This window comes from Lissotriton helveticus, chromosome 5_1, assembly GCF_964261635.1.
Source record: "Lissotriton helveticus chromosome 5_1, aLisHel1.1, whole genome shotgun sequence".
Classification (NCBI taxonomy): Eukaryota; Metazoa; Chordata; class Amphibia; order Caudata; family Salamandridae; genus Lissotriton; species Lissotriton helveticus.
This window is the reverse complement of record NC_136065.1, coordinates 1709904668-1709927648: the sequence shown is the minus strand read 5'-3', so window position 1 is coordinate 1709927648 and position 22981 is coordinate 1709904668. Positions and strand designations below refer to the sequence as shown.

The window sequence follows — 22981 nt, the reverse complement described above, 5'->3', positions numbered from 1 at the left end:
CAAGATCCTTGGTGCAATATCAACTGTTGCATGGCTAAACACTTATAATGTCCCAAAGGGGAGACCTACTGGCTATGCCAATGCTTGTTAAAACCTAGGAATTTAATGCAAGGTAACGTGATGGGTTTTCATGACGTCAAAACAAAGTTTCTGCCCTAAGACACTTGCACCGACTTTAAGAAAATCTAAGGATTGCATCCTATGATATTAAGAACTCAAAGGTATCACAGGTTAAGGCTCCTGGAGTGACAGACGTCTCTCTCACAGTAGCTGCAGACAAATATTACTGAAGAAACAGGTGTTCTTATAACTCAGTGTAACAGCACTGAATTTACCAACTTCCGAAGGAGGAAGAGCTGAATCACCATTGCTGTAATTTGATCAAGTGCTTAGCTCAGAGAATCATCTTGAGATCAAAAGAGGTCCCTTCATCAACGCATTACCATCTTTAGCTTTGAAACAATCTATTATATTTATCTCAGAACTTAATATTGCTACTGAGGGGGCAAGTTGCGTTTCACTGGATTTTACGAGGGGCCTTTCACTATCTGCTACAGAGATTCCCATGCCTAAAGCAGAGTAGTAAGGATGAAGTAAAGTCTACCAGATTAAATCGTACGCCAAAAGTACCAAGTGTGTTCCTTGGGATGCTATACCCAGAGGCCATAGAGATAAAATGAGTTTCCCAGAATTATAATCCCGATTTCCTAGTTGGCAAAGTATGTCAATAATCCACTAACACCATTAAAACAAAACCATTTAAACAACCATAACTGAACTTAGCTTTTTGAACTTGGATGCCTTCATTTACCTTTTAGTACTGCCAGGAGATAAAGACATAAGACTAATCTTTTTTATTTTAATACAAATTTTTGAATGGAGTTTCCATTAATTATGGCTATTCCCAAACTATTCCTAAAAAGAGATAATAGATTGATTGCTTGTTCTAACACTTGTGGCACTTTGTAGTTGCTGCTCATACTTTTTGGCAATTGAGCCTCTACTTTGCAGGAAGGATAATGTTACTTACCCAGTAAGCATCTCTTCTTGCATGTAGAGTTGTAGATGTACATGCCTTGCATACTCCTGCCATCTAGTGTTCGGTCTGGATGTTTTTAAGTTGTTTTTCCTCGAAGAAGTCCTTACAGTCACGAGGTAAGGTGACTCCTCCTTTCGGTAACAACGCGCATGGGCATCGACTACATTGGTAGATTACTTCACCACAGAGGGTGATAATGGAGTAAGTGAGTGTAGAATAGAGGTTTCCATGCGTGTGTATATAAAGTGAGAACTACCATAGCTACATGTGACCAGGGAGGCAGGTGGGCGCATGTGAATCTACAGCTCTACATGCCAAGAACAGATGCTTACTGGGTAAGTAACTTTATCTGTTGAGGCATGTGTGCTGTAGATCACATGATTGGAATAAGACTATAAAGCAGTATGATCCCAAAGCGGTGGCTACGTAGTAGCGGCTGTAGTTTTAAACAGTGTTTGGAGTACGACCTGGCCTATATTAGCTTGCTGCCTTGCTAACACATCTACACAATAGTGTTTGGTCAATGTGTGCGGTGTAGACCATGTTGCTGCCTGACAGATGTCGGCTAGGGGAATATTCCCCAAGAAGTTCATAAGAGCCACTATTTTGCAAGTGGAATGTGCTCTAGGTGCTACTGTTAAAGTACTCTTTGCTTTCGCATAGCATGTTTGTATACATTTGACACTCCATCTAGAAATGCTGGATTTAGATATGGGATTGCCCTTGTGTGGTGGAGCAAAAGCAACAAAGTTGCTTTGTTTTGTAAAAGTATTTTGTTCTTTCTATAGAATAAAGTAAAGCTCTTATAACATCAAGGGTGTGTAGAGCTCGTTCTGCCATTGAATCAGGTTCAGGAAAGAACACAGGCAACTCAACACATTGATTGAAGTGGAAAGGAAAACACCACTTTAGGTAAAAACTTAGGGTTAGTACGAAGAACCACTTTGTCTCTGTGAAGCTGAAAGAAGGGTTCTTCTAAGGTTAATGCAGTTGACGCCTATGCATTGGCTCGAAGGGTGGATCCATTAACTGTGTAAGTACTATTTTGAGATTCCACACTGGTGCTGGTGAACATCTTGGTTGTATTACCCTTTTTATTCCTTCTGTAAAGGCTTTAATAACTGGTACTCTGAATAGAGACAAGTGTTGTCAATTTTGTAAGTACGTATCTATTGCAGCTAGATGTAAGAGGATAGATGTGTAGGCTAGTCCACATTACTGTAAGTGTAACAAGTAAGAGAGGATGTTCTGTATGGAAGCATGTAATGGATTGATATTGTTATTATTACAATATATAACACATCTTTTCCATTAAGCTGCATAACATGCTCTCGTAGTAGGTCTTCTGGCCTCTTTCAGAATATTCATACAGTCTGGTTGAAGATTTAAATAACCAAACTCTATGTCTTCAGGAGCCATATCGCCAGGTTGAGTTCTTTGGGGTCTGGGTGTCTGATTTCTCCAAGGCTCTGTGTGAGGAGACTGGAGGTGAGATGCAGCTTTTGGTGCTGAACTACTGACAGCTCCAACAGAGTTGTGAACCAGGGTTGACAAGCCCATGTGGGCGCTATTAGGATCAGTGTGACGGAACGATGCCTGAGCTTCCGAACTACTAGTGGAACGAGTGGGAGAGGCGAAAAACCGTAGGAAAATATCCCTGACCAGTTCAGTCACAGGGCACTGCCCTTGGATAGTGGGTGTAGGAACCTGGAGGCGAGGATTTAATATTTTGCATTTTCTGCCGTTGTAAATAGGTCTATGTGAGGGAATCCCCATTGTTGAAAGTACAGTAGGAGAACCTTGGGATAAAGTTCCCACTCATGGATTTGCTGTCTCTGTCTGCTTAGGAGATAGGCAATCTGATTGTTTATACCTGGAAGGTGTTCGGCTAGGAGATAAATTCTGTGGTGTATTGCCCATTTCCAAATGTTTTGTGCTAGACGCGACAGTTGGAGAGAATGTGTCTCCGCTGTTTTTGCATGTAATACATTGCTGTAAGTTGTCCGTGCAAACTAGGACAGCTTTGCCTATTAGGTGAATTTGGAAGGCTTTGAGCGGTAGAAAGACTACTAGTAGCTCAAATTGGTTTATGTGGAGATGGTTTTGAGGTGGACTCCACAATCCTTGAATTGTGTGATATTGTAGGTGAGCACCCTAACTAGTCATTGATGGGTCTGTCGTAGCATTGTCTGTGGAACAGGGTCAACATAGGGCAGCCCATTGGACAGATTTTGTGTGTTTCACCTTCAGAGTGATGGGTGCGGCCGCCACCAACACTAGATCAGTTAGACGACACTGTGATTGGTTGCACTGACTAGCTAAACATTGTTGAAGGGGACGCATGTGAAGCCTTGCAAGAGGTACAATTGTTATGCAAGACGCCATCATTCTCAGCAGTTGCATGAAAACTTTGGCTTGGTAATGAGTGGTTGGCCTGAAACTGATTGAGAAGAGACTGAATGTTGGATATTCTGGCTGTTTTGGGAGATGCTAGAGCTTTTTGAGTATCTATAGTACCTCCCAGATTAAATTGTGTTTTTGAAGGTTGAAGATGAGATTTCAACACATTCACCGTAAATCCCAGTTGATAGAGCAGACAAATTGAAGCTTAAATGTGTTGAGACACTTCTGGTAACTGTTGGCCTTGATGAACCAATCATCCAGATAGGGAAAGACACAGGATCTGCTGTCTTCTCAGATGGGCTGCAACTACTGCCAGGCATTTGGTAAACATTCTGGGAGCAGTGGTGACTCCAAACTGTAGTACTTTGACTAGATAGAGCTGCCCACTATCACAAACCTGAGATGCTTGCGATGAGCAAGGTAAATTGGAATATGGAAATATGCGTCCTTTAAGTCGAGAGTAGCCATAAAATCGCCTGGTTGTAGAAGTGGGAGCATTTGCGGAAGTGTCACCATGTGTAAATTATCTGACAGTATGTACTGATTGAGTTCTCTGAGGTCTAGAACAGGCCTCAAAGAGGCACCTTTCTTGGGAATTAGAAAATATAGGGAGTAAACCCCAGACCCTTGATATTTTAATGGGACTGGTTCTATGGCTTCTTTGAGCAGTAGAGACTCTACTTCATGTTTGAGTAGGTGTATATGTTCTGGTGAAATTTTGTGAACACCAGGTGGAATGTTTGGAGGATTGTTGATAATTCAACAGATAAATGGGGTGTTAGGAATTATCCAAAATGGTTACTACCTGTAGCTTGACTGCCAAATGGGAAGAAACTGTTGAAGACCTCCCCCGACAGGTTTTGATTGATTGGGGGGTGATGGGTAAGTCACTGTTTACTGGGGGAGGGAGAGCTACGTGGAGCGGAACCTCTGACTTTACCGTTGTTTCCACTATATCCTCCTCTGAAGAAACCTATTGTGGAGGAGGATTGATTATTTCCTTTATAGGAGGAAGTATTGGCATCTGAAGATGTATTTTTGGAGCCACCACGTTAAAAGGAGCGACGAAAAGAACCACGGTTAGAAGGAGACTGTAATGGTCCCAGAGATGTGGCTACCTCCGTATCTTTTTTAATCTTTTCTAAGGCCTGATCTACTTCAGGTCCAAAAAGGTGTCGCTTATCAAATGGAGTATTTACAATAAACTGTTGAAGTTATGCTTTGAAACCAGAAATTCTTAACCAAGCAGGTCTCCCGTGTGACACACTGGAATTAGTTTCTAAGGCACATCTAATTGATGAATTAGAGATGAGCTTCCCTTCTAGCACTACATTTTGTGTTTTAGCCTTGTGTTCATCTGGGAAATATTGGAGCAATTGTCATTTCATCCCAGTGAGGTCTATCGTATCTGGCTAAAAGGGCTTGGATGTTAGCCATACAGCAGTGATTTGCAGCTTGGGCAGCTACTCTCTAACCAGAAGCATCTAGGACCCTAGATTCTTTGTCTGGGGGGGATCATCTGCAGAGGTTTGTGAAGTAGCCCTTTTACGGGCGTTAGAAACTACTAGGGAGTCTAAAGGCAATAGACCTTCAATATATACTAGATCAGATGGAGCTGGTTTGTACTTTTTGTCAATTCTGATAGTAAGAATTCGAGCTCTGACAGGATCTTTAAATATATCATCTAGATGTCTCATCATGCACTCAAATATGGGGAGAGACTGGGTAGACCTGTGTGGTGCCTAATGTTTCAGATAAACAAATCTTCCTCAAGTCATTCTTTGAGTAACTGTACTCCATGGTACTGTGCAGCTCTAGCCAACAGTTCTAAATACCCTACATTATCATCAGGATGGGAAGGCTTTGCAGGGTAAAGATCTGGGTCATTATCTGCCGGCTGATCAAAATCGTAATCCCTCCAGGGGTCTACTGGTAGTAGATTATCTTCCTCGTCTACATTATCTAAATTATCTTCATGATAATCATCAGGCTAAGAGGGTGGAGAGTCCTGCTGTGTAGTTGGCTGTGGTTCTAGTGTAGGAGAATGTTGTGGTTTAGGGAGAATGTATTGGAAGAGTAGGACGAGAAGGATTAGTCTCAGTATTCCTCTTCTGTAGTGTAATTGTATATGAAATGTCCTCAGACTCTGGTTTAATGCTTTTGAGGTAGTTTATTCATCAGATGTCCTGTAACTGGATTAATGTGCAGTTATTTTTGTCTAGGATGTTTTGGGAGGCGGAAAGTGAAAAAATCTGATCCTGTGTTCTAGGAGGAACGTCTTTCAATTTCGGCACCGACGACTTAGGTACCGGAATATATTGTCCTTTCAGTGCAGACGGTTTCGGCTTTGAAGAAACTTTGGATTTGGATGTCGAATGTTTTGGCTCCAAAGAGTGTTTCGGCTTTGAGCTCCCTGGTTTCGGCTTCGACCCCATTTTAGGTCGACTCGGGCCCGAGCGTGAAGACTTGATTACTTGTGCCGGTGCCGGACCCGAAGGAGGGGCGTTAGAAACATCTTCTCTGTGCCGAGTGTGACATGAAGGTAGGGGTGACACCGAAGCCTTATGTTTGATTTTTTGGCAAGGGGTGTTCTGTACTCACGCGACCTTGACCATGGCCCAATGTTGGCCCAAAGGTATGTCCTCTTCTATTTCAGAGTCAGTTTTATGCACCGAGATGGACTGCTCGTCCATCTCCTCTTTGGCACCTTGTGTGTCAAACTCCTCCTGCTCGGAACCTTCGCTGAAGATGTCCGGCATACATTCAACGTTCTGGCTCTGCATTTCACGACGTCGAGCCAGACGATCGCGGAAAGTCTTTTTGGATTTAAACCAAGTTTTATTTAATTTGATTTGGTACTCCACTGAGGACCACAAATATTTAATACAATATAGTCAATTTTGAACCATTTTGTTAAAAAGCTTTCATTCTAATACAAAGATAAAAGTGGTTTTAAAAATTTAAAAAGATTATAACATACAAATTCATTTGGCAGAGCTTTGCATAGATTAAGCATTTCGTGTGTAGAGTTGATTTTACATTTAACATAAACTGGGACCAGAAACCTTTTCCGCGCTTTAACAACTATTACGTTTGGGCAGGTAAACAAGAGATGCTCTAAATCCTACTCTCTACCGTTACACAGATTACAAATAGTGCTTTCTTTTGGGTGCCACCTGGAAGTTACGGTTTTTACAGGGAGTATTCCTAATCTAAGCAGGATAATCGATCTCCTAGCCCCGTGGTTAAGATTATATTTATTATACTGTTGTGACTTCTTAAATTCAAAAGATTCTGCAACATTTTTATAGAGGGGCAGTTTAAGACAGTGCTGGGAGTCAAGGTCAAAGCTAAGTCTTGGCGAAAATTGCTTTAGAAAGAGTTTCAGGTGGGCAGGTGTCCAGGATAATAACAAATTAGTGTTAGTCTCTGAAAGTTTATAAGCCGTTACAATGTTTCTTGAGAATACGTACTTCGATGATTCATGGTCGAATAATTCTATTTTTAGCAAGGCTCGAAGCGTTCCTTCCTCTGCGTGTAGGAGATTATATGCCCATCTGATTACATTGGCAATTCCTCGGGCATAAGCACTAGTTAGTGAATACTCTAGGCGGAGAGCTTGTACTGGTACTGCCTGGGACAACCTCGTTAGTTTGCGTAGAATCTTTCCTTCTCTTAGATCTAAGAAGTTCCATTGACTTATTGGTATGTATTCCAAAGCGTATGACAGAACTGGTGGTATTTTAACGCTGTATACTTTAAGCATAGAAAAGAAGTGTCTTTGTCCAGAAGCGGCGTACAGCCTAGACAGTGCTCCCACGTGCACATCCGACTTCCGGATCAAGTTCAAAGTATGAGGCCTATTCTGTAAAGAGCTAGTAAAGATTCGACCTAGGTAAGTATATTCGTTTGCGACTTCGACCCTTTTTTCTCCTAGGGAAAAGTGATATTTAATACACCTTTTCCTTCCTGAGAACGGGACTATTTTTGTTTTCGCAATATTTGGAATTAGGAAGTTTTCCTCCGAGTATTTGTGGAGTGCCTGAAGGTTTCTTTGCAGGCCAAATGGGGTTAGATCTAATATAATTACATCGTCTGCATATAACATCGTGTGTATTTTGTGGGAGGCGATTTTTGGTGGAAAATTACTTATCTCCTGGAAACGCTGAGGTAGATCACCAAGGTACAGGGAAAACAGTAGGGGAGCAAGGAGACATCCTTGCCTTAAGCCATTTGGAGTCGAGATAGCACTAGTGAGACCCTTTTCCCTTCCCATTTGAACCTGGCACCAAGTTTTTGTGTGTAGAAATATTAGTATATGCAGTAATTTGTCTGGGATGCCCATTTTGCCGAGTTTTCTCCAGAGGATTCCTCTATCCACTCTGTCAAATGCAGTAGAAAAGTCGATAAATGCAGCATATACAACCTGAAATTTAGCAGTCACGTATTTGTCTAAGATGGTTTGTAACACTGCAATGTTATCCGTGACTGAATGCTTTGATCTAAAACCAGCCTGATATAGCAGAATTTGTCCAGATGAGAAGGCCCAATCTTTAAGGTGATCTAAAACCGTTGCAGTAAATATTTTTCCTGATGCATCCAGGATGGCTATTTGCCTGTAGTTGCCGGGATGTAGATTCTTTATTGTTCTTGATTGGTTTAGTGTTTCCTGCAATTTTTGTTTCAAATTTTTGATAATCAGTTCAACGTTTTTTATCGGATTTGCAGAATGAGATACCTGTAGGAGTTGCCTTGAGTCTATTATATTGATTATTTTATTGAATGTAGCCGAGTTCACTAGTACTGAGCTGTTTTATACATCATTCGGCTAGGGACTTTGGATAGAGTTATCCACTCTGTTTTTGCTAGTAGAATAGCATGATCGCTGCCATGAGCAAAGTTTATTTTAAGATGTAAGATTGAGCCATATAGATCGTAGCTACAAATCATGTAGTCCAGTAGAGATGCATTACTATTACCCTGCCTTGTGTTTGAGGCAGGAATGTCGCCTTCTACATTGCCATTCAATATTACTCCATGAAGTATAGGGAGTGATGCAACTAGAATTTTTCCTCTTTTATCCGCCTTATTTTCTTTCGGAAAAAGTGGTGTGGAGATTCCCAAGGCCTCCTCTTTGTGCCAGTCTGCCCATTTTTGAAGTAACTCGTTGGAGATTTTCCCGTTTAGGTCACCCAATAATAAGAACGATGGATACCCTTGGCTTTCAATTGTTTGTTCAATATCTTTTAGAATTTCAATAGTGAGTGTGTCCATTTTTGCTCCAGGGGGAATATAGATATTTTAAATTAGAAGATCTTTTAAAGTTTCAAGAGGAGTTGTCCTAAATTTGACCTTAATGCATTGATGGTTATTTGAATTAGTTGGTATGATTTCTTGGGCCCATTTAAAATCTTCACTTAGTAAAACCGCTATTCCTCCTTTCGCATGTCCCCGTTGAACCTGGACTGCAGTGGTGTCATATACAAAGTATTTCTCTTGATCAAAATTTTGTGTGGACCAAGTTTCTTGGAGGGCCACTACGGATGGGGAATTTTTTATTATTTCATCCATTTTTTGTTTGGTTTTACCCGCTATATTCCAAGAGGCGATCGACAAGCCTGTGCTAAACAGGGGATTTTTTGTCTTTGGATAGATTATTACAGTTCAGGGTCTCCGAGATCCAAGTCCATGAATATTCCTCCTTTGTTGTTTCCTTGCCTGGGGTATTTTTCCTCCAGACTTTTCTTTCCCCGTTCTTTATAGAGACGAGTATATTTTTTAAAGTTAAATCTGGGGTGTTGGTCCTGGCGTTGGAGATTTGCTTCGACCACTGTGTTTTAAGAGATTCTTCTATTTTGGGTTTTTTGTGGTTGTTGTACTGTATTACTGGAGTCAGATCATATCCATATTTGTGGAGTGTTTTGCTCTCCTTCAATATAATTCCTGGTATTACTGGAGACCAAAATTCTACGATTGCTGTCGTTGTTTTGGAATTCTCCGGGAACGAAACAAATTTTATTTCGTTTCGCGCTAGCGATTGTAGAGGTTGAATTTTTTGTAACAGGCTAATAATTCGGCCGCGGTTGAGTGGTGCGTCGTCTACCGGAAATAATTCCGTAATTTCCAGAGAATTAGACCTGATTATCTCTGCCTGTATATACTTTTCCTGAATAGAGACCGATCGTATTGGGCTTTCTTTTGGATCCAGACTTGGAGATCCTTGACCTCCTACAGAAAAGATGTTTGCCTTTGGGTTTAGTGTACTCCGATGGTTAACATTATCAGTTTGCGTTAATACCGATGTGTTCTGCCCCTTTATTTTCATGGTCTGGAGGAGATCTGCTCTATCCTCGTTATCTGAAGATCCAGTTGGTAAAAAGGGATCCTTCTGGATTTTTATTTTACATGCTTTCTTTTTCTCTATTCTTCTTAACGCCTTTCTCCTTTTCAACTTGGTCCTCTTGTTTTCTTTTGCCTTTATTGCTTTCTTGGCCCTGTATATCGTTGTATAGTGGCTCGATCTCAGAAGTATGTTTGCGTTGAGTTATGTCAGGGCTATTCACCGTAGTTTTTGTTTTGGTTATTGTAAAAATTGGGTAGTACGCTTTGGGCTGATGATATAACGTAGGTGTGGATTCTTCCTTAAAAAGGCTTCTAAGGGAATAGATCTGGTTGTTTTCCTGAGATTTCAAAAGAGGTTTTTTTCCGGTTTGAGTTGCGATTTCTTTTTTTACAGGGTAAAGCGTTTCCGCTAAATCAGCTTTTAAAGTATCAGAGTTTTGCACTTTACATTTTTCGCAGACTCCCACTATTTTTGTTGAATGCGTTTGCTCTTTCTTCTTTTTTTCTTCCACTAGAAATTTTAATATCCCTAGTTGAGTATCAAGGGTTTGATCGGAATTTTCCAGTATATTCCCTAGGTGAATAAGGACGGACTCCAGTATATTTTGCAGAGTAAACAGAGATTTCGAGACTGAGGTATAATTATTAGAGAAGCCTATATTTTTGAAAAGAGACAGATCTGGGGATTTTTCCAGGTATCCCTATATGTCAGAAGGTTTTTGCGGAGTGCTATTCTGAATTTTCTCAGTTTCCTTTTGGGGTCTCTTATGAAATATTAGGTATTTGATATTAATATCAGGGCAAGTGATATTATACTCTAGAGATTGTTGCGTATTGAGTGTTTCTAGTGTTAGACCTGGTGCGTCATGGTTAGTGATAGAATCCTCCAAGGAAAGTGGAATACTTTTTTGAGGAGCCTCGGGTGTTCTTTGTATTTGAGTGTTGGTTAGATGTAAATCTTCCTCTTCTTCCTCTTTACATCCTTTCTTTTCCTTGATTGTCTGGTCTTTTGTTAATTGCCCCTGTTTGTTTGTCTTTAGGTTTTCAAAGTACTTTTTGATCCCTGGAGTTACTATAAGCTTTCCTGCTCTTGTTATTTTATTGGAGCTCCTCCGAGTTGCCTCTTCCGTTCCCATGCTTTTCATAAAGATGGTTCTTGACCTTAGTTTTTCATATGCCATAACAGTTTAAGAGATCACTCGGGATTATTTTGGGTGTAGTTTTTAATTGTCCTGTTTATAATGAAAGAACTTTTTCTAAGGGTTCCAGTCTACCCTACCGGAGGGGTAAAGCTCCAAAGCGCCAGATGACCGGTGCAACACCGAAACTGGCGCTCAGTTTGCGTTCCCTATCCCTGTTTTTCCCGTGGCTGTAGTTTTTATGCAGGTTTGAGATTAGTTTGTAGTTGTACTTCACTTTATCGCCACTGCATGTAAATCCAAAATAGATTAAGGTCTATTTCCCAGTGGAGGTTTATTTAGTAGGTGGTTGATAATAGCTGTGGTCCACTTAAAATTGTTATATCATTAAAAGTAAGATGGATGTTTATATGCTCCGTGCAGTTAATTAGCAGTGTTCTTTAACAGTTTCATAGAGAGGAGAAAGCAGAAATTACTATCCTACTAGAACAGCTTTGGCGAATAGCCACGTACCTGGGTCAGTTAGTTTGTTCTTCGCATCCCAGGAACCCTTTCAGACAACAGTCCCAGCTGGTCAATCCAGGCCAAACCTCTGCCTCCCGTGAGTCCCACTGTGTCCGGAGGGGGGAAGCCCCAGGGCACCTCTCACGTCAGCCTCTGCCCTCAGCTAGCAGAGAACTCGCGTTGGTCCAACCGGTCCCAAGTCACTGCTCACTTTTCTGCGAGCATTTGAGGAGATATCAGGCACAAACGCAGCCGAGTCCTGGGGTTTTCACAGTTGCTGCTGCTACTGCCTAATCTGGGAAGCCTGTGCACCCCTCGCGGCTGTTGTCACTTTTAGCTCACTCACACCTGGGTCAGTGGGGTGACAGATCTGCTTAGGGGTGATGAGGGTGAACTTGGCTTGCGATGCACGACAGTGTTGGCTCCCCGCCTTGATACTCTGGCTTGGGCTGCCTCTTGATGCCTTTGCTGTATTCGCTGCGCTTGCTGCCCACTCCGGCCCAAAGCGCCACTCACGACCAGCAGAGACTCGCGGCCCCGGCCGCTCCCAGAGCGCCACTCGAGGCTGCTGCCTCGTCCGCTCCCAATGCGCCGCTCGCGGCTGCTGCCGCGTCCAACTCGCGGCTCTGGCCACACCCAAGACGCTACTTGCGGCTGTTGCCGCGTCCGGAAGACTCTCGCTGCTCCGGCCGCTGTCTGTGCACCCTTCGCGGCTGTATACTCTGCATGGCTCCCGCCGTGCCCGCGGGGGGGTTGCCTCAGCGTTTCGGTACGGGCGCTCCGGTCGGCGTCCTCCTCGTCTTCCTCGTGTGTTCCTCGTTTGCTCCACAGCGCCACCAGAAGCAAAAGTGGATTTAAACAATCTGCACGCGTCGCAGTCCTGTTCGATGTGCTCGAGGGACAAGCACAAGTTGCACACATCATGCGAGTCAGTGCATGGGTACTGCTCGTGGCACCGAGGACAGAATTAGAATGGAGTCCGTGCCATCGACTGCGAGGTGGACTAACGTGGTCAGGCCTGATGGCCTTCCATGAGTTACCCATTCGAAATTGAAGTTTTTCTTCGACCGATACGATATGCCGAGAAGTGGGATATGCGTCCAAAAACAATTCCGTGGATTGCGCACCGTGGGGATCCCGAAGAATGACTTCGACCTGGAGCGCAGCAATTCACATCCAAACGCGATGGCGGGAAAAAACATTCTAACAACGGAGTTGATGCCCATGGGCGGTGTTACCAAAATGAGGAGTCACCTTACCTCGTGACTGGAAGGACTTCTTTGGAAAAAACAACTTGCAAACATCCGGACCCAACACTAGATGGCAGGAGTATGCAAAGCATGTGAACTACAGCACACATGCCTCAAACACCGTGTTTCGAGCAGCCCAGAAAATAGTGCTATAGGCACTGACAGACTGTCTTCAAACATGTTTCATGTCCACAAAAACCTCCTGCTTTGCAGAAAGTAATGCACAAGCCAGAATGGTGGTGCTACATTAAATAAGGGTCCTATAGGGAGAGAGCTTTCAGGAGAGGTGATAGTTCTACAGGAATGCATGTGTTTTCCGTTTGATGAAAGCCTCAATAAGGGCTTGCTCTAGCTATGCTGTGCACAGAGTCGCCTTGTGTTTTGCACAGACTCGCCTTGCGTGTGCCCATGCTCATGTTGTAGAATGTCAGAGAACTTTACCTGCCATGTCTGTGTGCAGTGACGACCATATGCTGAAGCATTCCATCAGGGCAGCACATGCGACAGTGCACATGCCGAGGTCTGCGAAGGACGGGCTGAGTGATGCGTGGCCATTGCTCTACACCGTCTCCTGGTCCCCGGCGCATTATTAGGAAGGAGAATCTTTCCCATAATGTACTAGGATTCTGTAACAAAAGATCAGCTTATTAGCCTGAATTAAGGGCTTCTTCAGAATATCTATTTGCGATACAGCTTGCTAGAAAGGCTCTACTGTAAGTGAATCTGCAATAACACACTGGTGTTCAATATGCTCCAATAAAGCGGGGGATACGTAAAGGTTAGTTTTTAGAGTACAGGTGCAACAGCAATGTGCAAAACTTCTATCATCTTTTTCTAGTCTAGAGACCCCTCGCCACATCCCTTCTGACCCTTGTGGGTAACCCCAGTTAGAATATTAGCTGCAACAAGAAGACATATAGAGGTTCACTTCAGGGTGGGAGGGCCAGAAGGAGTGTATGAGTGGTGAGGGTATCTAGTATGTCTTTCAAACTGTTAGCACTAAATACTGAACCCTCATAAATAATGCTGCACATGACGGGCTATCTAAAACACCACCATCTTCAACCTCATACTTGATGCTAACGCTTTAGCTGCTATTACAATCATGTGCAACCGATATAACCCTCAAAGGCTCACCCCAATAGTACTGCTCTGATCTGTCAGGAACAAACAAAACAAGGGTTCATATCCCACTCTTCCAGACTTGCACCCTCTTAGTTGCCATTCAAAAGACCCTCAGGCCACAACGAGGGGCATAGGTGGCATCAGTCACGGCAAGTATAAACTTCTGGTAAGTGCTGGCACCATCGACCACGCACGCAACCTGGGAATCATCTTTGACTCAACGTTCTCAATGACCAAGCAAGTCAGCGCTGTCTCCTCCTCCTGCTTCAACACCCTCCGCATGCTCCGAAAGATCTACAGATGGATCCAAACAGATACAAGAAAGACAGTCACCCAGGCCCTCGTCAGCGGCAGACTAGACTATGGAAACGCCCTCTACGAGGGAGCCCCGACCAAGCTCATCAATCGACTAGAACGCATCCAAAACGCCTCGGCACGACTGATCCTCGATGTACCACGACACGGCCACATCACTCCCACCTGAGAAACCTGCACTGGCTCCCTGTCAACAAGAGGATATCGTTCAAGCTCCTCATCCATGCACACAAGGCACTCCACAAGACCGGCCCAGCCTACCTCAACAGACGGCTCTCCTTCTACACCGCCAGCTACGCTCCGCCAACCTCTCACTCTCACCTCTCACTCGCCACTGTCCCGTGCATCCGAAGAACAACCACCGGCGGGAGATCCTTCTCCCACCTCGCCGCCAAACATGGAACACCCTCCCACTGAGCCTACGACAGACCCAAGACCTGCTGACCTTCAGGAGGATACTGTTCGATCAGTAGCGGCCCCTAAAGCGCCTTGAGACCCTCGCGGGTATGTAGTGCGCTTAACAAATGACTGATTGATTGATTGATTGATTGACTGACTGGTGGCGTAGTTATAGACTGTGCTTCACCAGATGCCTATGAAGAGTTGAAGGGGCTACAAGTCTCAGGTGCAATAGTGAGGTGACCATCTTGAGTGGTTCTTTGCTTAAAGGAGCCCCACCCAGATGGGAAACAGCGTTTACAATGCTGTCGCAACAACGCAATGCCATTGCCATTACAATGCGGTCATTACAACAACTGCGTTTTTAGTACGCAATACCATTACATCGCAAGTCATTACAACGACTTGCTGTAGGGGGCGCACTGGTATTGGATTTAAAACACAACACCTTCCCTGTTGTTGCTCAAACTGGAGTAGGAATAGTAAATATTACTATTTCTAAGTCCAGCGAGCCCCCTACTGCAAGTCGTTGTAATGACTTGCAATGCAATGGTCATGCGTACTAACAATGAGGTTTTGTAACAACCGCATTATAAGGAGCTATATTCAACCCAGATACACACGTTCACTATTGAGGATCAGAGAGTGAGTGTGTTGGCGATTTGCCTTCGCTATATAGGAATTGACATTGACTTTTCATCCGTTGTACTCGACAGTGAGGATTGTCATTGAGCACTGAGAACAAAATAGGAATGCTTTCAAAAGCCCCACCCACCGTCAGATGGGTGTTATAATAGAATTGCATTCTCACAGCATTTTCTGTAATCCAAAGTTCTGTCAAAGACCGGGACAGTAGGGAGGGCATACAGGGTATACTGACTGGGTCAAGGACTAAGAGTAATGAAGATTACCAGTAAGTAATCGGGGCACTGGTGGCATCCAAAAGTATGGTAGAAGCACTGTAGGTCGAGCCATTTCTTGAAACATGCTAGAACAACACTGAAGAGAGACCCCGAGATGCTGTAGCATTTCTTGTAAGAGATTGAGAATGGTCTGTCTGGGATCTTAATTTAGAGCAGACAATTCACATTTTCATTTTGTTATCTCCAAGTTGAAGTGAGTAGAGAGTAGGTTTGTATGCATGTGAATGCAAAGAAATTCAATTTCAGCAATCAAGAAGACTGGACAAAACTAGTGGTGTTCCTTTGTCCAGTAACCACAAGTAAGTTTTAGTACAAACTGGAAGTGCGTGAGCTAGATGATAATTCCAGTGCTAGGCAGCTGGCTAGGGAGGCCTAGCGTTTCGGAGTGACCCACAGAGGTCTACCTCAGGTAGCCGGGTTCTATCTTCGCCTGGTGCAAGTCGTCCTCCTACTTGTCAGTCCAGTTTCTACCACAAGAAAATTTGTCTTACCAGTTGTAGCTCCACAGTTTAATCCAGACTTGGTTCTAACCTAGTTATGAGTGGTAACCTGTTACGGTTCTGCTCCTGGATCATCCAACGTTCTTTCCTCTATACTTCAGTAAGGCTCCTACGTGGATGCAGAATTAAACACTGAATGAATTAATGGTCGGAGTACCGAATACTTTTCCTCCCAGATGGCAAGCCTCGCCTTAAGGCAGCCTGAAACTTTCACTATTTTGGGGTCCCTCAAATCACGAAGAGGCATATCCCAGATGTAACCACCTCATCTCGAGGTCATGTAACACTGCTGTTACTCTTAAGCGGGACTAAACTGGCTTCCGTGAACTTCGTATTAGGCTCAGTCAGGAAATCATGCATTACAAAATGTAAATCTGCAGCCCGCAGAGAGGATGGATTCTTGCTGGCAGGGAGCTTGAGGTAATTTCAGAGGGCTGGTGGTTCACCACTCTCACCCACGGAGAAAACGCCATAAGGGAGAAAAATGATTGTGTATGTGGAGGCACACGCGTCTGAGACAGACCTTGGCCAGCCTGACACAAAACAGACCAGCATCCTGAGTTGCAGCACACATCCACATTTTCTTAACCAGAAAAGAGGGGATAGGTTAATTTTTAAGATGTGGATCTCAGAGAGGCCAACATAGTTAGATGTTGCTAATAATTTGAACTAATTCCTGAAGTGGGCAAGGGAGTTTATAAAGTTGAAAGCATCAAGCGTTTAAATCCTTGGGAAAGTGAGATGCTAATTTTACATTTTCATCACAAAAAGACTATTCTGTGTCTATGTTTCCTAACAAAGAAGATAACATGGCTATGCAACTTGCTTTCATACAACAATAGCATGCAAATTTGCCCTAAGCTGTCATTTATCAACACACCTACCTTCCATATTACATCAGAGTGGAGAGATTAATGCGTGCTGCTCTAATACTTACCCAAGAAAAGGGCAGGGGCTGGTATGCTTGAATAAAATTGCAGGGCACAATATGCGTCTTAGCCAGTAGAGGGCACGGCAGTGAGTGCGGGCACTGATGAAAAAAGGTAATACAAATTTAATGTATATCACCATGAAGTATTAGCATGGCTCTGTACACTGAAACATGAATGTAATTTCTCAGACTTAACACATTTACATTGCCTTATAAAGTGATTGGACATCACTGATAGAAATATACAGATAGATGAATTCTGGCACATGAAGCTAGAAGTTTGGTCAGCAAGGACGTATTATACAAAAGGACGCAAGCATCATACAGAATTATTGTTAACAATCACCAAGTAAAGCTTTCTGATTTATTTTGATACTATTAAAAAATGATGTTTCCATCTCACTTCAGAACTACAAAAAGACTGCTTTCCCAATTACTGAAACATGTTTTAAAATATTTGTACAGTTCATTGGCAAGCTATTTAAATGCTGTGTGCCCCCACGAGTGCCAGGCAGTTCACTTCACAAAATCTTGTAACTCTGTAATCTCCAGGATAAAATAAGCAGCATTCTGTAAGAAGACATAGGCTGTCAAACGTACAGCAAATGTGACAAGATAAAAACAAGACTTGAAGGCATCTGTGTTACTCAATAACTGAATGAAGAGAACACCTTTCTTTTCCAGCTCAAGCTTCCTTGATCGCCCTGATCAAATCGGACTCATCATAGCGAGTGGGAGAGTACATCTTTCAAGGCCAGAGGGAATTATGCTTTCTCCCTGACAAATAGCAAGTAATAGGGTGCATCAAGTTTTGGGATTTTCCATAATTACAGGACAAAGGAGTTATTTCCATTTCTGAGGTGATCAATATCTTTACAAGTTTATTAAATAATAAATAGGTAATGTTACAGAATGCAAAAATAAATATCCCATCAAATTAATCCTCACCAAAAAATGTCTAACAAGCAGGTCCTATGCAGTTTACTTACTGAGGTATTTATAACTGTGTCTTATAAAATCTTTTACATGGTGAGTATAGGAAGCCAAATCCATTTTGTCTGTGCTACCATCTTAATGGTTAACGGTAACATTCAACCCTACACATGCCAACTAGGACATCAATTCACCGCTTAAGAACGATTAACAGAACAAGCATTTACAATGCAATGGTCTCGGCATCATTAAAGGTAGAGCTATTGGCATTGCTCATGACAATTTTTTTTTCTTTAAATCATAAATAAATGGCATTGTCAATACACACCACTCTGCACTCAACTGCACTCACCTGCACTGCACTCAACTGCACTCACCAGCACTGCACTCACCTGCACTCAACTGCACTCACCTGCACTGCACTGCACTCACCTGCACTGCACTGCACTCACCTGCACTGCACTCACCTGCACTGCACTCACCTGCACTGCACTCACCTGCACTGCACTGCACTCACCTGCACTGCACTGCACTCACCTGCACTGCACTCACCTGCACTGCACTCACCTGCACTGCACTGCACTCACCTGCACTGCACTCACCTGCACTGCACTGCACTCACCTGCACTGCACTCACCTGCACTGCACTCACCTGCACTGCACTCCCCTGCACTGCACTCACCTGCACTGCACTGAACTCACCTGCACTGCACTCACCTGCACTGCACTGCACCTGCACTGCACCTGCACTGCACTCACCTGCACTGCACTCACCTGCACTGCACTGCACTCACCTGCACTGCACTCACCTGCACTCCACTCACCTGCACTGTACTGCACTCACCTGCACTGTACTGCACTCACCTGCACTGTACTGCACTCACCTGCACTGCACTGCACTCACCTGCACTGCACTGCACTCGCACTGCACTCACCTGCACTGCATGCACTGCACTCGCCTGCACTGCACTCGCCTGCACTGCACTCGCCTGCACTGCACTCGCCTGCACTGCACTCGCCTGCACTGCACTCGCCTGCACTGCACTGCACTCGCCTGCAATGCACTCACCTGCACTGCACTGCACTCACCTGCACTGCACTCACCTGCACTGCACTCACCTGCACTGCACGCACTGCACTCACCTGCACTGCACGCACTGCACTCACCTGCACTGCACTCACCTGCACTGCACTCACCTGCACTCTACTGCACTGCACTCACCTGCACTGCACTGCACTCACCTGCACTGCACTTACCTGCACTGCACTCACCTGCACTGCACTGCACTCACCTGCATTGCACTGCACTCACCTGCACTGCACTCACCTGCACTGCACTCACCTGCACTGCACTCACCTGCACTGCACTACACTCACCTGCACTGCACTGCACTGCACTCACCTGCACTGCACTCACCTGCATTGCACTGCACTGCACTCACCTGCACTGCACTCACCTGCACTGCACTCACCTGCACTGCACTCACCTGCACTGCACTCACCTGCACTGCACTCACCTGCACTGCACACACCTGCACTGCACTCACCTGCACTGCACTCACCTGCACTGCACTCACCTGCACTGCACTGCACTCACCTGCACTGCACTCACCTGCACTGCACTCACCTGCACTACACTCACCTGCACTGCACTGCACTCACCTGCATTGCACTGCACTCACCTGCACTGCACACACCTGCACTGCACTCACCTGCACTGCACTCACCTGCACTGCACTCACCTGCACTGCACTGCACTCACCTGCACTGCACTGCACTCACCTGCACTGCACTCACCTGCACTGCACTCACCTGCACTGCACTCACCTGCACTGCGTTGCACTCACCTGCACTGCACTCACCTGCACTGCACTCACCTGCACTGCACTGCACTCACCTGCACTGCACTCACCTGCACTCACTTGCACTGCACTGCACTCCCCTGCACTGCACTCACCTGCACTGCACTGCACTCACCTGCACTGCACTCACCTGCACTGCACTCACCTGCACTGCACTCACCTGCACTGCACTCACCTGCACTGCACTGCACTCACCTGCACTGTACTGCACTCACCTGCACTGTACTGCACTCACCTGCACTGCACTCACCTGCACTGCACTGCACTCACATGCACTGCACTGCACTCGCACTGCACTGCACTCACCTGCACTGCACGCACTGCACTCGCCTGCACTGCACTCGCCTGCACTGCACTCGCCTGCACTGCACTGCACTCACCTGCACTGCACTGCACTCGCCTGCACTGCACTCACCTGCACTGCACTGCACTCGCCTGCAATGCACTCACCTGCACTGCACTGCACTCACCTGCACTGCACTCACCTGCACTGCACTGCACTCACCTGCACTGCACTCACCTGCACTGCACTCACCTGCACTGCACTCACCTGCACTGCACTGCACTCACCTGCACTGCACGCACTGCACTCACCTGCACTGCACGCACTGCACTGCACGCACTGCACTCACCTGCACTGCACTCACCTGCACTGCACTCACCTGCACTCTACTGCACTGCACTCACCTGCACTGCACTGCACTCACCTGCACTGCACTGCACTCACCTGCACTGCACTCACCTGCACTGCACTCACCTGCATTGCACTGCACTCACCTGCACTGCGCACACCTGCACTGCACTCACCTGCACTGCACTCACCTGCACTGCACTGCACTCACCTGCACTGCACTGCACTCACCTGCACTGCACTGCACTCACCTGCATTGCACTGCACTCACCTGCACTGCACACACCTGCACTGCACTCACCTGCACTGCACTCACCTGCACAGCACCGCACTCACCTGCACTGCACTCACCTGCACTGCACTCACCTGCACTGCACTCACCTGCACTGCACTGCACTCACCTGCACTGCACTCACCTGCACTGCACTGCACTCACCTGCACTGCACTGCACTCACCTGCACTGCACTCACCTGCACTGCACTCACCTGCACTGCACTCACCTGCATTGCACTGCACTCACCTGCACTGCACACACCTGCACTGCACTCACCTGCACTGCACTCACCTGCACTGCACTCACCTGCACTGCACTCACCTGCACTGCACTGCACTCACCTGCACTGCACTCACCTGCACTGCACTCACCTGCACTGCACTCACCTGCACTGCACTCGCCTGCACTGCACTCGCCTGCACTGCACTCACCTGCACTGCTCTGACCTGTACTGCACTGCACTGCACTCACCTGCACTGCACTGCACTCACCTGCACTCTGCACTCACTACTCTGCACTCACTACTCTGCACTCACTACTCTGCACTCACTACTCTGCACTCTGCACTCACTACTCTGCACTCTGCACTCACTACTCTGCACTCACTACTCTGCACTCTGCACTCACTACTCACTACTCTGCACTCACTACTCACTACTCTGCACTCACTACTCACTACTCTGCACTCACTACTCACTACTCTGCACTCACTACTCACTACTCTGCACTCACTACTCACTACTCTGCACTCACTACTCTGCACTGTGCATTCACTACTCTGCACTCACTACTCTGCACTCACTACTCTGCACTCACTACTCACTACTCTGCACTCACTACTCACTAATCTGCACTCACTACTCACTAATCTGCACTCTGCACTCACTACTCACTAATCTGCACTCACTACTCACTACTCTGCACTCTGCACTCACTACTCACTAATCTGCACTCACTACTCACTACTCTGCACTCACTACTCACTACTCTGCACTCACTACTCTGCACTCTGCATTCACTACTCTGCACTCACTACTCTGCACTCACTACTCTGCACTCACTACTCACTACTCTGCACTCACTACTCACTACTCTGCACTCACTACTCTGCACTCTGCACTCACTACTCTGCACTCACTACTCTGCACTCACTACTCTGCACTCACTACTCTGCACTCACTACTCTGCACTCACTACTCTGCACTCTGCACTCACTACTCACTACTCACTACTCTGCACTCACTACTCACTACTCTGCACTCACTACTCTGCACTCACTACTCTGCACTCACTACTCACTACTCTGCACTCTGCACTCACTACTCACTAATCTGCACTCACTACTCACTACTCTGCACTCACTACTCTGCACTCACTACTCTGCACTCACTACTCTGCACTCACTACTCTGCACTCTGCACTCACTACTCACTACTCTGCACTCACTACTCACTACTCTGCACTCACTACTCTGCACTCACTACTCTGCACTCACTACTCACTACTCTGCACTCACTACTCACTACTCTGCACTCACTACTCACTACTCTGCTCTCACTACTCACTACTCTGCACTCACTACTCACTACTCTGCACTAACTACTCACTACTCTGCACTAACTACTCACTACTCTGCACTCACTACTCTGCACTCACTACTCTGCACTCACTACTCTGCACTCACTACTCTGCACTCTGCACTCACTACTCTGCACTCTGCACTCACTACTCTGCACTCTGCACTCACTACTCACTACTCTGCACTCACTACTCACTACTCTGCACTCACTACTCTGCACTCACTACTCACTACTCTGCACTCACTACTCACTACTCTGCTCTCACTACTCACTACTCTGCACTAACTACTCACTACTCTGCACTCACTACTCTGCACTCACTACTCTGCACTCACTACTCACTACTCTGCACTCTGCACTCACTAATCTGCACTCACTACTCTGCACTCACTACTCTGCACTCACTACTCTGCACTCACTACTCTGCACTCACTACTCTGCACTCACTACTCTGCACTCACTACTCACTACTCTGCACTCACTACTCTGCACTCACTACTCACTACTCTGCACTCACTACTCACTACTCTGCACTTACTACTCACTACTCACTACTCTGCACTCACTACTCACTACTCTGCACTCACTACTCACTACTCTGCACTCACTACTCACTACTCTGCTCTCACTACTCACTACTCTGCACTAACTACTCACTACTCTGCACTCACTACTCTGCACTCACTACTCTGCACTCACTACTCACTACTCTGCACTCTGCACTCACTAATCTGCACTCACTACTCTGCACTCACTACTCTGCACTCACTACTCTGCACTCACTACTCTGCACTCACTACTCACTACTCTGCACTCACTACTCTGCACTC

General features: G+C 45.6%; 1 protein-coding gene across 3 annotated transcripts in view; it reads right to left on the bottom strand.

Moving 5' to 3' along the window:
- Positions 1-22981, bottom strand: part of METTL17 (methyltransferase like 17) — a 244738-nt gene that overhangs the window by 42528 nt on the left and 179229 nt on the right. For all 3 annotated transcript variants that reach the window (XM_078644984.1, XM_078644986.1, XM_078644985.1), the window contains exons 12-13: positions 16877-16969; positions 13119-13303 (exon numbers count right to left, since the gene is read on the bottom strand). In XM_078644984.1, coding sequence (XP_078501110.1) covers positions 13119-13303; positions 16877-16969 — 278 coding nt within the window. The remainder of the gene's footprint in view (positions 1-13118; positions 13304-16876; positions 16970-22981) is intronic.